At 34.7% G+C, this 13,834-nt stretch overlaps 1 protein-coding gene across 8 annotated transcripts in view; it reads right to left on the minus strand.

The window, feature by feature from the left end:
* Window positions 1-433: 433 nt before the first annotated feature.
* LOC128169185 (oxysterol-binding protein-related protein 8-like) overlaps window positions 434-13,834 on the minus strand; it is a 35,869-nt gene continuing 22,468 nt past the window's right edge. For 6 of the 8 annotated variants that reach the window (XM_052835353.1, XM_052835374.1, XM_052835361.1 and 3 more), the window contains 18 exons: window positions 10,536-10,613; window positions 10,222-10,410; window positions 8,898-9,020; window positions 8,572-8,656; window positions 8,123-8,317; window positions 7,407-7,555; window positions 6,961-7,032; window positions 5,983-6,095; window positions 5,688-5,769; window positions 5,359-5,457; window positions 4,840-4,936; window positions 4,563-4,661; window positions 4,368-4,465; window positions 4,073-4,198; window positions 3,863-3,963; window positions 3,459-3,644; window positions 2,972-3,240; window positions 434-2,782 (listed from right to left, as the gene is read on the minus strand). In XM_052835353.1, coding sequence (XP_052691313.1) covers window positions 2,538-2,782; window positions 2,972-3,240; window positions 3,459-3,644; window positions 3,863-3,963; window positions 4,073-4,198; window positions 4,368-4,465; window positions 4,563-4,661; window positions 4,840-4,936; window positions 5,359-5,457; window positions 5,688-5,769; window positions 5,983-6,095; window positions 6,961-7,032; window positions 7,407-7,555; window positions 8,123-8,317; window positions 8,572-8,656; window positions 8,898-9,020; window positions 10,222-10,410; window positions 10,536-10,613 — 2,406 coding nt within the window. In that variant the 3' untranslated portion in view covers window positions 434-2,537. Of the gene's footprint in view, window positions 2,783-2,971; window positions 3,241-3,458; window positions 3,645-3,862; window positions 3,964-4,072; window positions 4,199-4,367; window positions 4,466-4,562; window positions 4,662-4,839; window positions 4,937-5,358; window positions 5,458-5,687; window positions 5,770-5,982; window positions 6,096-6,960; window positions 7,033-7,406; window positions 7,556-8,122; window positions 8,318-8,571; window positions 8,657-8,897; window positions 9,021-10,221; window positions 10,411-10,535; window positions 10,614-11,919; window positions 12,613-12,662; window positions 12,759-13,834 lie in introns of those variants that run through there. The other 2 variants (XM_052835393.1, XM_052835398.1) reach the window with 2 other exon arrangements.

Below are 13,834 nucleotides of genomic sequence, written 5' to 3' on the forward strand. Positions count from 1 at the left end.
ACAATCAATAGAAATCTCATTTACTGAATGAACTATCAATACAAGCCTCCCATCTATGGGAAATCATTGCTGCAATGTAAAATATACATTTTTAGCTTGCCAAAATGAAGTCTTGGTGAGCTCTGTAACTTTGATTACCTAGGTTTTAGTATATAACTTGATTTCTAGTTTTGAGTCAGTCCCTGAAATATCAGATGGCAACTCATTTTTATATGCCCTTCTATCTCTTTTTCAAAAGAATTGCCATACTTTTAAGGGTAAAAAATATCATTAGTATCAGAAATGATACCTCTATGGCAGGTGTGGAGGTTATCATGAATTACATTTAGACTTGTCTCATTAAAATTGTAAGTTCCTTACATTTCAACCATTAATTCTACACAACTGATTGCAGAACGTATTAGATTTTCCTTGATACTTATATAAAAAAAAATTTAAGATTTTGGTTTGTTTTATTGCATCAATATATGCATACAATTAAAACTGTCAACAATTAAGGTACAGTAACATGTACATGTACATTTATCTGTACAGAGAACTTGGTTATACAGAATATCTTTTGTATAAATACTAGTACACGCTTGACAAAACTTGAGTGAAAAAGTTACGTCCATCCCAACAATAACTTCATGTTTGTAAAATCCCTTTTACTACAGAATTTCCTCAGTCTACTATTTGTGCATCTTTTTAGTTGGATGCACATGGAGGTAGGGATATTATCCCAGATATGTCATATACTGTGGTTTCATCAATATTCACTGAATAACATTTTAAATGGATTTTGTTGTGATCCACAAATTTAAAATTAAATGTTCATTGACATGCAATATCTAGTAACATATTGTATTGTTATTGATAGGATCATTGGCAGCTGCCACAAATTTATAAATCTTTTAAAATGATTTGCACAAAATCCACGAAATTTGGATCTCATTAATATACATGTAAATTAAACCACAGTACAATTAATAAAAAAAAATCTTAAATTATCTTTTTAAACAGATCTAATTGCACAAGAATCACGCCCAATATCTTGTTTTAGCCATTGAACAAGTGGTCCTCCACTGGTTATGTCCCAGACATGGCATTTCTTTAAATTGAATGTTTCATGTATATGTAGCTCATCACTTGGCCAAAGCAACATCTATTATAATAGTACATAAAAGCTGTTCATGCTTGTTATTCCCCCTGGAGATACATCTGCCATGCATTACAGATAGAAGTACATGTATAGTAAGTCAGACTGCCTGCACCTGACTACAAGACACTTCATACAGTCTTAAGTAGTACCAGTGGATAGAACTTCTACTAAATTAACACAAGTACTGTATATTATACATGTAATATTGATTGACAATTCATTCTTTGGGTCTACATTGTTACACTGTATCTTTCCCAAAAATAAAGACCTGCTAAGGAAAGAAAAAGAATTTGTGACAGCAGCAAATATTGCTTACACTTGGTAAATAAAGCATAAGACATAAATAATGCACCAAATAGTACGTCAAGTAAATATAAAGTACTCAATATATATTAAATTCATAAAGTAACAGAACAACCCCAGATTGCACATTAGAGGGATACAAACGCTGATACTCATATTGATATATTGCACAACAAATCAAGCAGAAATAAATAAATAAAGAGCTAAAATCAACAAATGAAGTAAACTGAACACATAAATCTGAAACACATTGCAGTTACTGATTGATATAACGATCATACATTACATTGCAGTTACTGACTGATATAACAATCATACAACACATTGCAGTTACTGATTGATATAACTATCATATAACACATTGCAGTTACTGATTGATATAACGATCATACAACACATTGCAGTTACTGATTGATATAACGATCATATAACACATTGCAGTTACTGATTGATATAACGATCATATAACACATTGCAGTTACTGATTGATATAACAATCATATAACACATTGCAGTTACTGATTGATATAACGATCATACAACACATTGCAGTTACTGATTGATATAACAATCATATAGCACATTGCAGTTACTGATTGATATAACGATCATACAACACATTGCAGTTACTGACTGATATAACAATCATACAACACATTGCAGTTACTGATTGATATAACTATCATAAAACACTTTTCAGTTACTGATTGATATAAAAATCATATAACACATATCAGTTACTGATTGAAATAACAATCATATAACACATTGCAGTTACTGATTGATATAACCATCATATAACACATTGCAGTTACTGATTGATATAACCATCATATAACACATTGCAGTTACTGATTGATATAACAATCATATAACACATTGCAGTTACTCATTGATATAATAATCATATTATACATTGCAGTTACTCTTTCAATTGATATAACAATCATATACATTGTAGATGATTATTGCACCTGATCCCAAAACAACAATCAACATAAGAAGTCAATCATCACACAGATAAAGTCTCCTATCTGCTCTTACTGGATTTCAATGGGACGTTAAATTACATACAGTAGTCTCTCTATGTTTTTCACCGAAAGAGCCACTGAACAAACAACTGAATAACAAAGGCAGCAATCAGTACAACCAGGGACCACGATGATAGGCTTCCTTGCTGCTGCTCACTGATGCGATTGGACAGGGAGTTCAGGCGGGCATTCATCAATTTCAAAGATTCGTTTGTCTCCTCCTGTAGCTTAGTCAGTGGTTGAATCGCTTTGACTAGAGCATCTTCAGACAACCTTACTCTGGAGGAGGATTTCTGTACCCTTCGACCTTTAACAGAAATTTGCATCATAAAAAAAGATGTACATTGTATCACTGGGCAAAGCTTTTCTGCATCCTCTTTCATTCAAAAGAAATTTCAGATACAATTTAATTTTCTGGTTTAACATTTCATTATCCTTTCAAAGTACAAGTGTCTCCATCTGAGTTGAAGTACCAGGGAAGTTTATGTTGGCCTACCTTTACTAGGCTCTGAGGAGTCGCTATCCAGACGGGAATTCTCGATCTCTGCGGTAGAACTTTCGCTCTCCTCCACAGCACACAACGCCTTGTTTTTGATGGAACAGTTGCGGGACAGGATCTTCCTGCCGACGAAGGTCTCCGGCTTCTGCTCCAGACTGGTGATGCTGCAGGTCCGAACGACCGGAGTGCGATGCTTGGTCCACGTCTGGATCCTGTAGCCCTGTTCATACTGCAGCAAGTCATTGCTTTGATCCCATGGCCGCATGCTACACAATAAAACATACTAGTTGAATGTACATACAACATATATATGGCAAAGTGTAAATTTTACACTGAACAAATTACAATCTTTAGAGTGGTTCTCAAACTAAGCATGTCTTAGTATACAGTATTACAGAACTGTGGCTGTTTACATTATTACAGTTACTGTATTGTGGCTTTTTACAGTATTACAGTACTTTGGCTGTTTAGTTGACCCACTTACTCCACAAACTTGTACACCCAGTCCCCTGTCAGAGGGTCCCTCTCAAACAGGCGCGGCATCCATTCCAGCATCTTGGCCTTCCTCTCCTTAGCCTCATTTCTCTGCCGTTCCTCCAATATATATTTCTCATGAGTTGCTGCATGCATGTCAGAAGTTGCTATTGCATCACTGACATTTTTCCACAACCTTTTCAAGAGACATGTTAGTGAAAATGCATTTTTATAGCATTGTTGTGTGAAAAAAATCATAATTTTGATATTCTACTGCACAAAATTCAATTGTGAACAAAATTATAATATTCATAGATTCACAGAATGTTACAATTGAATGATCTTTTGTTCCATATACATATATATAATGAGGCTGCTAAGGACAGCTACCACTCAAACACTGCCTCTGGATACCTTTCAGATTCCATGTCCTCTTGATGGTCTACAGGCACAGTGAATCTCCTCAGTCTCTGAGCCTTTACCTCCACTGTTGGACTCCAAAACAAATGGGACTCCTGTAAACATACAGAATGATAACCATTGATTGTAACTTGTATACTGTTATATTCCTTTATTTCTGTCATTCAGTGCGAGAATTGTGCAGAGACACAGATATGCACATACCCCTGTGCTTCTGTCCCTGATGTAGATATCCTGGTCCCAGTGACCCTCCAGCGTGGCCAGTGTATCCGAGCCTACTTTCAGTTTCCCTATGATCTTGTTAGAGGCCTCGCCCATATTAAGGAAAGGCTGGAAAAACAATAAACAGAAATAATACACTGCATGTACATGTAGAATACAATGCATTTAACACACAGGTAGGAATATGTTTGCAATTTATTGGGTAGTTAATTTTGTAACAGGAATATTCCGAGTTGTAGACTGATGATTATGGAGATATCTGAGGTAAGGGTCTCACCTTGAGCTTGAACTCGACCTCTGCTCTGTAGCTAGTTTTGGGACAACTGATGGTCACTTTCCCTCCCATCTCCATGGTCAGGGTACCAATCAAAATTCCTTCACAAAATAGATTGTTACATGTTGATTCATCTTTTACATTGGAAAAGTGTCACATTGAAAACCTTTATATCAAAGAGTTAAATTCACACCTTACCTTTACAATGAGCATAAGGCATAGTGATGAGGTAATCTTCCCCTCTTTTCAGGAAAGTTAATTTGGCAGTGCCATCTAGTATAGCTGATAATGAATTCCCTGTACAAAAGTGAAGGTCAGTCTCAGTTCATTGATCTCAAGTATAAGCTTGTGCATGTATTAGTAATTAATTATATATCTGTACATTAAAATTCATAATTACATAAGATACTGGTGTGCAATATTTAAAATTTCATTAGGCTTCACTGCAGTTATGACTTTTGGTTCAAATACCTACCGTAAAATTTTGATTTTGCTAGGATGCTGCCACTGATATTGAATCCGTCCTGACGATTTGTGATATGAAAGGCAGACACAGGGGGATGATGGGAAATCTACAAAAACGTCAAACATCAACCCCAACTTATTCAGTGACTAAAGACTTCAGAAGCTTCATTGATTTCTGTTCTTGATAGTAACTTTATTAAAAAAAATTCTTTCCCACTTGATCAGGCTAACAAACAAGTTTATCAAATTATGTTGTCTTGAATTAAAATAAAATAGTTTTAAGACCCCAAAAATTCTTAAATTTCTCTGGTCGGATATTTGAAAATACATGTATCAATGCCAAAAGCAGGAATTTTATTTTCTTTTTGAATGCAAGATAATTAACATTTCATATATTAAACTTCAAAATTGAAAAAGAGAGTTATTCCCCTTTTCAATATGGCAATCCTGCAGCTGGCCATTCCTGAGAACATTTTAAAACTTTTTGGCCTCATAAAAATTACTATGTTCATCAGGTTCGTGTACCTACCTGTTCAGCAATGTAAAATGTTCTACTGTTAGTTTTAGGATGCTTCCAGTAACATCTAAAGGTTTCTCCAATAATTGGATTATATGGTTTTTTGAGACCCTGTTTATGACATAAAAATCATAAATTGAAGACATTTTTCAAATTCCTTAAGTGATTTAAAGTATTCACAGATACACATGCAACGAAATGAAAAAAGGAAATGTTTGCTAGATTTTCCCTAACATTCTAAAATTAAGGCAAAAATGTTTCAAAATAACAAAATGAAGTATTTTTTTGCTTCCATTTGACAAAATACTAATTTTTAGGACAAGCTATGGATCAGATTTTACCTTAGGTTTCTTGTAGAATCCTGAGAGGTACCAGCGCACCACAGCCTTCAGCCTGGCATAGGGATCGTCTAACAAAACAGCCCTGACAGAGAGAGTAATAGTCGTTGCAGTGAAACTCAGTGAGTACATGTATAGCCTAACATACACTGCATGTATTTAGCTTTGACAGAAAAGTAACAATCAATGCAGTGAACCATAGTGAGCGGAGCTTAGGTTTTATCATATTCAAAATCAGAAGAATTTGTACTGGTACATCTTGTAACCAACAGCTGATAAGTTCTGTTAAGTGACGTACTCTGAGAGGATGTCCGAGTGGTAGTAGTAATCACTCAGTTTGTCGAGGAAGGACCGCGGCTCCAGGATAAAGGTGGGCAATACCACCTTAGATAGATCCATGCCTGGACGAACCTGTTCATAAAAAGAAGATATAAGAATATAATAATGAAAAAGTTAATAACACAGAAATCATGCAATCATCACCTTGTAAAGATAAATAATCAAAATGTCTTTAATCTAAACAAAAAATGTTTCAAACATTTTATCTACATATTAAAATCAAAGTACTGAAGAATTGATTGGAGTTGATTTTGTTGATGTTTATTTATTTTAAAATCACTGATGTGTTATTTTGCATGACAAGTACATGTAGTTTCTAATTTGAATTGCGCACATTTTTATGATATGGATTTCTCGACCAAACGCTCGGCTGACACCGTAAATTTCCGACAAGGATTTACGGAGACAGCCGAGCATCGAGTTGAACGAGACCATATTGAACTCCGTCGTAGGAATACATACATGTACGACTACAAAAAATATTTAAATTGTTCGTACCATTTAAAATCTGACTATTTTCAAGGTATTTATAAATAAGTTTTCTTGAAAAACAATGCTTTAGCATACATTACAACGAATTGATAAACTATTTTCAAGAACTAAGTCTTGTCAGCAGCAATGATTTGTGCTGAGGTCCAAACACTGTTTCACTTTCGGTTTGTCTGAGTAACTGCATAGGAGAGTTGATTAAAATCAACTCCCAAAAATCAAAATTCAACAAAAAATGTTTCAAACAGAAGTATGAAATGGCTTTAAGGAGAATATTGGGAACTAAAACATATTGTTCTAGATACCAATTTCACTGTCAAAATTAAAGATTTAATGTTCCATGTTCTAGATTTTTTCACATTTGTAAACATGGTTACATTGATCAGATATAATTGGAAATCTAGACAGTTTTTGGCCTTTTTTAAGAGGCAGTAATCTGTGTATTGACCTGTTTGACTAGGGTCCATATAAGGCTTTTGTTTTCTTCGTCCACTTCCTCTGTCTGACTGGAATCGCCTTGCTATCCAACAAAATAGTCTCAATTAATAACACGTTGAACAGTAGTGACAAAAGTATAAATTTAGTTGTATAGTGCAACAAAGAGGTCTTTAGCTCTTTTCTGGAGCCTTCATTAACTCTACAACTGGGTTTAAAGTATTGATATCCAACAACAAGAGATCATGACCTCTCTCTCTCTAGTACTGTACTGGTGCCTCAGCCTATTTATGACCTCTTTACTAACATTGTGGTGTTGACACTGACCTTCAGTGACAGAGGTCACGACCTCTATTAATAGTATTGTTGCACATGAATTGACACTGTCTGACTTCCAGTAGCTAATAGGTCATGACCTTTGGTTACAAGAATTTGACCTACATTTAAAGAAGTTCTTACCTGTCCCAGCTCCTCCCTGGCATTCTCCACATACTTGGTCTCTGTGGGTGGCCGGTCGTCCTCAAACACCTTGACCTCCTCCTCCTCTGACTCGGATTCTGTGTCTGTCTTCATTTCCTCTCGGTCCGTTTTACTGTCCTCATCAAGGCCTGCGTATTACAAACAATACACAATGTTAGAACCATGTAACACACAATACACAATTTCAATACACAATAGAGAAATGGAAGAACTAGGAACAATTGATGATTGCAATTTTAATAGTTTGTAAACTTTCCTGAATGAAACATAGGCAAAAAAAGTATTTTTCGATGATATTTCTTTTAATCTGTAATGCTATAATATGAACAAATAAGGACAACCACTAATATGTATTAGTACTACATGTATATATAAAAACATTATGTTTCTGTTGTCTTTTATATAGGCGGTACAATGGTTCTGTCTTTATTAGTCTGATCACAAAAATCTTCCATTGGATTTTGCCCACAACCAGTCTCTTTTGATAATCATTTTCTGTATTGATGTATTACCCTTCAGTTATAAGGCACTGCTGTTAATCAATTCTCTATGATAGAACTTTATCAACTAAATAATTTCTGATCAGCCAACTGTGGTTAAAATGTTTTGCTAATAAATCCATCTTTATAAAATAATTAAGATCTTGCAAAATAAACAAGATCTACAGTACTATGACCTTTAACAATTCCTTTTACCTTGTCCTTCAAAATGTTTTTCGCAGTCACTCTCATTCATCTGTTCGCTATGATTGGTTGGAAATGTGGGGGTGAGAATGGCCTCCTGGGATAGGTCTGAGGCAACATGAGCGATTTCTACATCCTTTTTCATGGAACGTACCAACAGGCTAGTGCAGCGGAGAGCAAGGTCCAAGGCGTCCATCCAGCATTTTCCTGTGAGAGGACAGAATAAGTCATCATTCATTTGACTGAATGACGAAGTGATCTATTTATTGCAATTTATTTCGATTTGAAAGATTTTAAACGAGTATGTCTTATTTTTTTATGAAAATATATGGTATATGCATACAAGTGCTAATTGATGACCACTGCTTGAAATCAGTTAAAACATTATCAGTGCTATACAAATAGATTCAGTGCACGCACATCACAAATAAAGATTTGATATTAAACAGCTCTAAAATTACCTGCAGATTCTGACATTGCTCTGAAAATAAGATAGGAGTAAGGTAGGGGCTGTACAATGGCCCCAATGGTCTCTCCTTTAGGTCCCTACAAAAAAGGTTACCATGGAAACATCATAACAAGTTCACACAATTTTGTCAGACAATGGTGTATAAATCCTTTGATGCTTAGCTTTACATACTGGTTCTTGTTATTGAGATTCCAAAGTCAACAGTTTCTTTTATGCTACTGACATGATTCACATATATATTTAAGTGAAATTCATTCTTGTTGAGTTTGTGTGTTTTTTAAATGCTTTTGATATACTGGTAAAAACCCTTGCTCTGACCTTTGTGGCCCATATGGATTGGTCAAGTGGATGGAAGAGTTTGAAACAGAATCCATCTTTTTTGGACGGTCTTTCAATGATTCTGCACGTGTTCAATAAAACTGTGCCAACCCAATGGCTGCTCTGAAAAACCAATACATGTACGGGTATTACAGGATAGATTCCCTTTCAGAATGATTCAACTCTTACTTCTGTGAACATTGTGGATTATTATTGACATTGATCTCAAGAGATTCTTAACAATAGTGAAGGATTGAATGCTTAAACTTTCATTCAAATAAACATTTGTATGTCAAGCACATTTTATGGCATGAAACGGCTTTACTTTTTCAATAACAGAAAATCATTCATTCCTCCTAATAATTCTTTGAAAACACAATGTGAAAATGTGGAGACATATTTTCAAGCATACAACAGATTGGTTGACTTCTCAACAAGTAAATCTATATATGGACAAAGTACATGACAATATACAAGTATGCAATTTAAAATCTACTTTTTATATCACTCATGTTACAAGGTATTCCAATTCCCAAGAGAAAACTGTAATGACAGATATATTCATCATTGAGCCAGTTCTTTAAGCCAAGAATGTAAAGGTATTCTCAAGTTTACACATGTTATTGCTTGTACCAACATAGAACTGATGTTTGCTGTTTATTTATCAGGAGTCAATCTATTCACATAGTACTGGTCAAATTAGTGAAGAAAAAAAGGTTCAGATTGCTTATTTATCCATATTTTGAAATGTTCATTGATGTTTGATAGTTCTTGTGTACATCCTCATCCTTGTTGTAAACATAGATCAATCAACTTCCAGCTTCATATGCTACACTTTATTTAAAAAGCTAAAATTACCCCAAATTAAGCAAACTGCTGCGTTTATTTCAAGAATGATCACATTCTTTCTATTTTCAGATTTGAATTACCGGTATATAAACACAAATAGCACCAAGTTCAATTTTACATGTCATATAGTCCAACGCTATGATCCCCAAGAGGATATTATATTCAACAAAATAACAAAACACATGACACATAAGATTACATATTGTCCAACGTTAGCAAGTTCAATTACGTAACAAGTGTAACGAATCAAATTTCAAGTTTTCTTTTTAAATGACCTTCAATGAGGAAGTATTTAACAAAGTAACTTTGATAAAACATTATTGATTTTGTGAAACTTACAACCATAATTCAAACACCGACACACCAGAAACCAATCCTTTCTTATAGGAAAGATTGCATTAGACACTCCCATTATATTTTTCTGGCAAGATATTGATGTTTTCCCGAACGTCAAGCGGCCTGGCACTGTGCTTACCTTCTGTTTCTCACTTTTATACAGCACCAGTAGTCCTGGCTTGAGCACACACCATAACTTGGTCCAGCTTTTGAGAGTGCCCCTGACCTTGAGCCAGTCCGCAAGTACCACCACCGAGGAGTCGGACAGCGTGCTCTGTAGCTCCTTGGCCGCTTGCTTCTTCTGACTCCGGTAATTCTTCTTCTGTACCTGCATGCAAGGAGAGTCGGGGTCCATTGTTAGTAAACAAGTCTTATGTTCTGTACAGTTTAAAATCTTTTTGATAGTACAAGCACAGTCTTGAATTTGTGTATTTAAAGTGATAAGGAGTATACCTTTAAGGATTCCCTCTTGGAGAGTTTGGCACTGGTTTTGTCGGGGGTTCCAGTGGGGGAAAAAAGCTTGGACTCAGACTGAAAAATAAAACTCACTCAATTACTTGCACTCTGAATATGGCAAGCAAACAGAACTCATAGTATAATTAAATGAAACTTATTCAAGTGCAACCTTCATTCACAGGAAGTGGTACAAAAAAATTGAAATCAAGATCCTATATTTTATGCACTCTAAATGTAATATTCTACTCCAATCATAAATAAAAATATTGTTAAATAAACAACACAAGGTCCTATCAAAACAGATAAGTCCACTCACACAATTTCTCAACACTAAACTAAGTTAATCCCTCAATGTACAGTAGTTGGCCATAAGTATGTTCCCAAAATGGCCGCTGTAACTTTTTTTTTTTCTGTAAGGTACATTTTAAAAGGAAATAAAGCATATTTTTCTTTGATGTCCAGATTCAAAAAATGTGCCCTATGATTCTCCGACTTTTTTTCTTCTTTTGCCGAGTTAATTTTTGGAGTTATTCCCCTTTGGTAAACATTTATCGTCTGCACAACAACATGGCGACGAACGACAAAAAATGTATGGGAAGACAGAAACAAGTCGTAATACAGATGTCAGATTTGGGATTTATACATAAATAAAACTGGAAGGATCAACGGAATAAACAACCGAAACTGTTATGTAAAGTTTAAAAATACGGAAGACCGGAATAATGGTAAAATCGTAACTCGATCTGAAAGTTGTAAGATTCGGTAACCACGAGATGACTGAATCCCATTTTAAAGTCCCCAGAACAAACCAAAAACATGCTTTCAAAAATCAAACAGCTTGATTTACAGCAAGACCAAAGTATAATGTGATAAATAAAACTGTAAGTAGACTGTTTCTCATCAGTAATTGTTTGGCACTTCACATATCGCCAATAGTTTGTTAGAAAAAGATAACCAGGCTTTCTAGTCCCAATTAAACAGAGCAGAATGACAGCATCAACATATATTTTAGCTAACATACTGTTCAGACACTAATATCATTAAAATTATGTGAAAAATGCTAATAATACGGTAACAAAGGTAAAAAAACGAAATCCGAATTTTCCAAAACCTAGAAAAAGTTGTACTTGACATTTCGAGTAGTCTCACTTTATATTGACTGCAAGCCTTTACATCGTTAAACGAGGAAAATTGCAAGAATATTTCATATCCTAGGATATAATACAAAGTAATATATATGTTTGCCTAGTCATTTTTTCTTTGTTGTTAGAAGTAGTTAGTCAAAAAACTTCAGGCGATGACGAGATCTACGTTAACGTCGACCATTTTGGGAACATACTTATGGCCAACTACTGTACATTACAAATAAATCAAGTTTTACCTTCATCACAACACAAGGTCACAAAGTCAAATCTCTTAAGATCAGCTGATCACCAACAATAAAAATAAATCCTTCAATTACAACGAAACAATAAACCTCTCTCTATCTTGACCTTCTATGAGAGGGACAGTAATTGTCTTAGGATGGTCCCACCCCCAGATTTTGCTCGGTCCGCTGCTGTAAACATTCCCTGCTTAATGACCACCCTCTGGCCCATCAAGAGATGGTGTCTATAGACAGGGTGATTGGGTTCACCTTACTCTCTCGTGGACAATAATGTGTACTGTGTGTTTTGGTTGTAGGTGAATCATGAAATATCTGTTGATTGCCCGGACTAAGCAAGGACAGACAGATCAATAAAGTTGTCTAATTATGTGCAGTATTATAGGCCTGCCTCCACTATACTGCAATGGCACTCAATAAAACATCATCAAATTGTTTCTATATAGTTAATTACAATATTTTTTCTCCACTCCATTAATTCAAATACTTCAATGGTTAATGATGTACAACACTCTGAGTTAACAGACTGACTTGATACAATTACTGCATGAATGTGCTGACTGTGGTCTGACTTCAGTCATCAATACACAATTATCTGCATTAGAAAGCTTTCAATAGATGAAATCACTTGTGTGAGATTGAGATTAATTCAGACAAGAGTTGATAATCTTATCAAAGCCTCTTAAGAAGATGAAGGATACAGATAAATTGTCAAATCAAAGCATAACAAGAAAACAAACCTTCAAGCGCATGGTAAATATTGTAAATGTCTGAGCTGGAATTGTAAATATTCAAATTGGAATAAACAAAAACACGACAATAAGGAAATACAATGCACACTCTCAATAAGAATGGTTCCCGGTTTGATATCTCTAGTTTCAATTTCCTTTTTTGATGCACACATTGTAAGACTGCCCTATTTTGCCCCTATCATATTTCTTGAACTTCCTCCTTTCCCCTAAGATACACAGGGAAGTGTTATCTCCAAGTACCAGCAGGGAATATATGTCAGCATTCACAACCCAGGGTCTCAGGTGAAACTATACAAATACAAGGACCTAGTCCTTAGAGAACTGGAAGAGTGTTTATGTGTAGTAGTCAAACTCCCCACCCCCACTCACACACACTTTCTTTCAATTTCCATTTCGTATAAATCTTTACACACAAATACTCTTATCTATATGTGTATCCTCATGTTAGGTTCGGAAGCATGATGAAAATTAATTGAATGTTTAAAGTGATTGAATGAACTGCACTTAAAATGGTGATATGATTAACGTAAAAATATTACTATGATAAGCACTAAGTACCTGTACACATAAATATCTGTCAAATCAAAGAATAAAACTGTTGCTTTATTGTGTTCATACAATATGCTACTCAAAATGAAGGCCAACATATGAAAACAGAGACTTTTTTAAAGATACTTTGCAAATGAATGAATGAATGAATGAAAAGGCTGTAGATTTGAATGCACTAAGCATATGCTTTAACAAATTCTCTGGAAATAATATAAACCAAAAATTATTTCAATATCTTCTAACTGAGTTTTAAAATTAAGTTATCTCTTAACTTTCCTAAGTCTGAGGCAAGTTAAGAGATAAATTCAGCATGAAGATATTGAAATAATTTTTGATATAGAATTCAGTATGTAGTTACAGATCTTTAGCTTATTTCAACCATCTTACAATATATGTATTCCCAATCTCTTGATATTCCAATCACACCACAAGAAATATTTCTAACACTATTTTGAGCAAATATTCCTGTTCCGTCTGACCATAGATACAGTATTTTTTGCATACCAGCCAAGTAGAAATTCTACCACTTTTACAAAATCTTGATATTTCTTCCCTTCCACAATACATATTCCAGCCAGAAGTGGATGTTCCTACCATTCCATAAAGGTTAT

This window comes from Crassostrea angulata, chromosome 1 (genome assembly GCF_025612915.1).
Source record: "Crassostrea angulata isolate pt1a10 chromosome 1, ASM2561291v2, whole genome shotgun sequence".
Classification (NCBI taxonomy): Eukaryota; Metazoa; Mollusca; class Bivalvia; order Ostreida; family Ostreidae; genus Magallana; species Magallana angulata.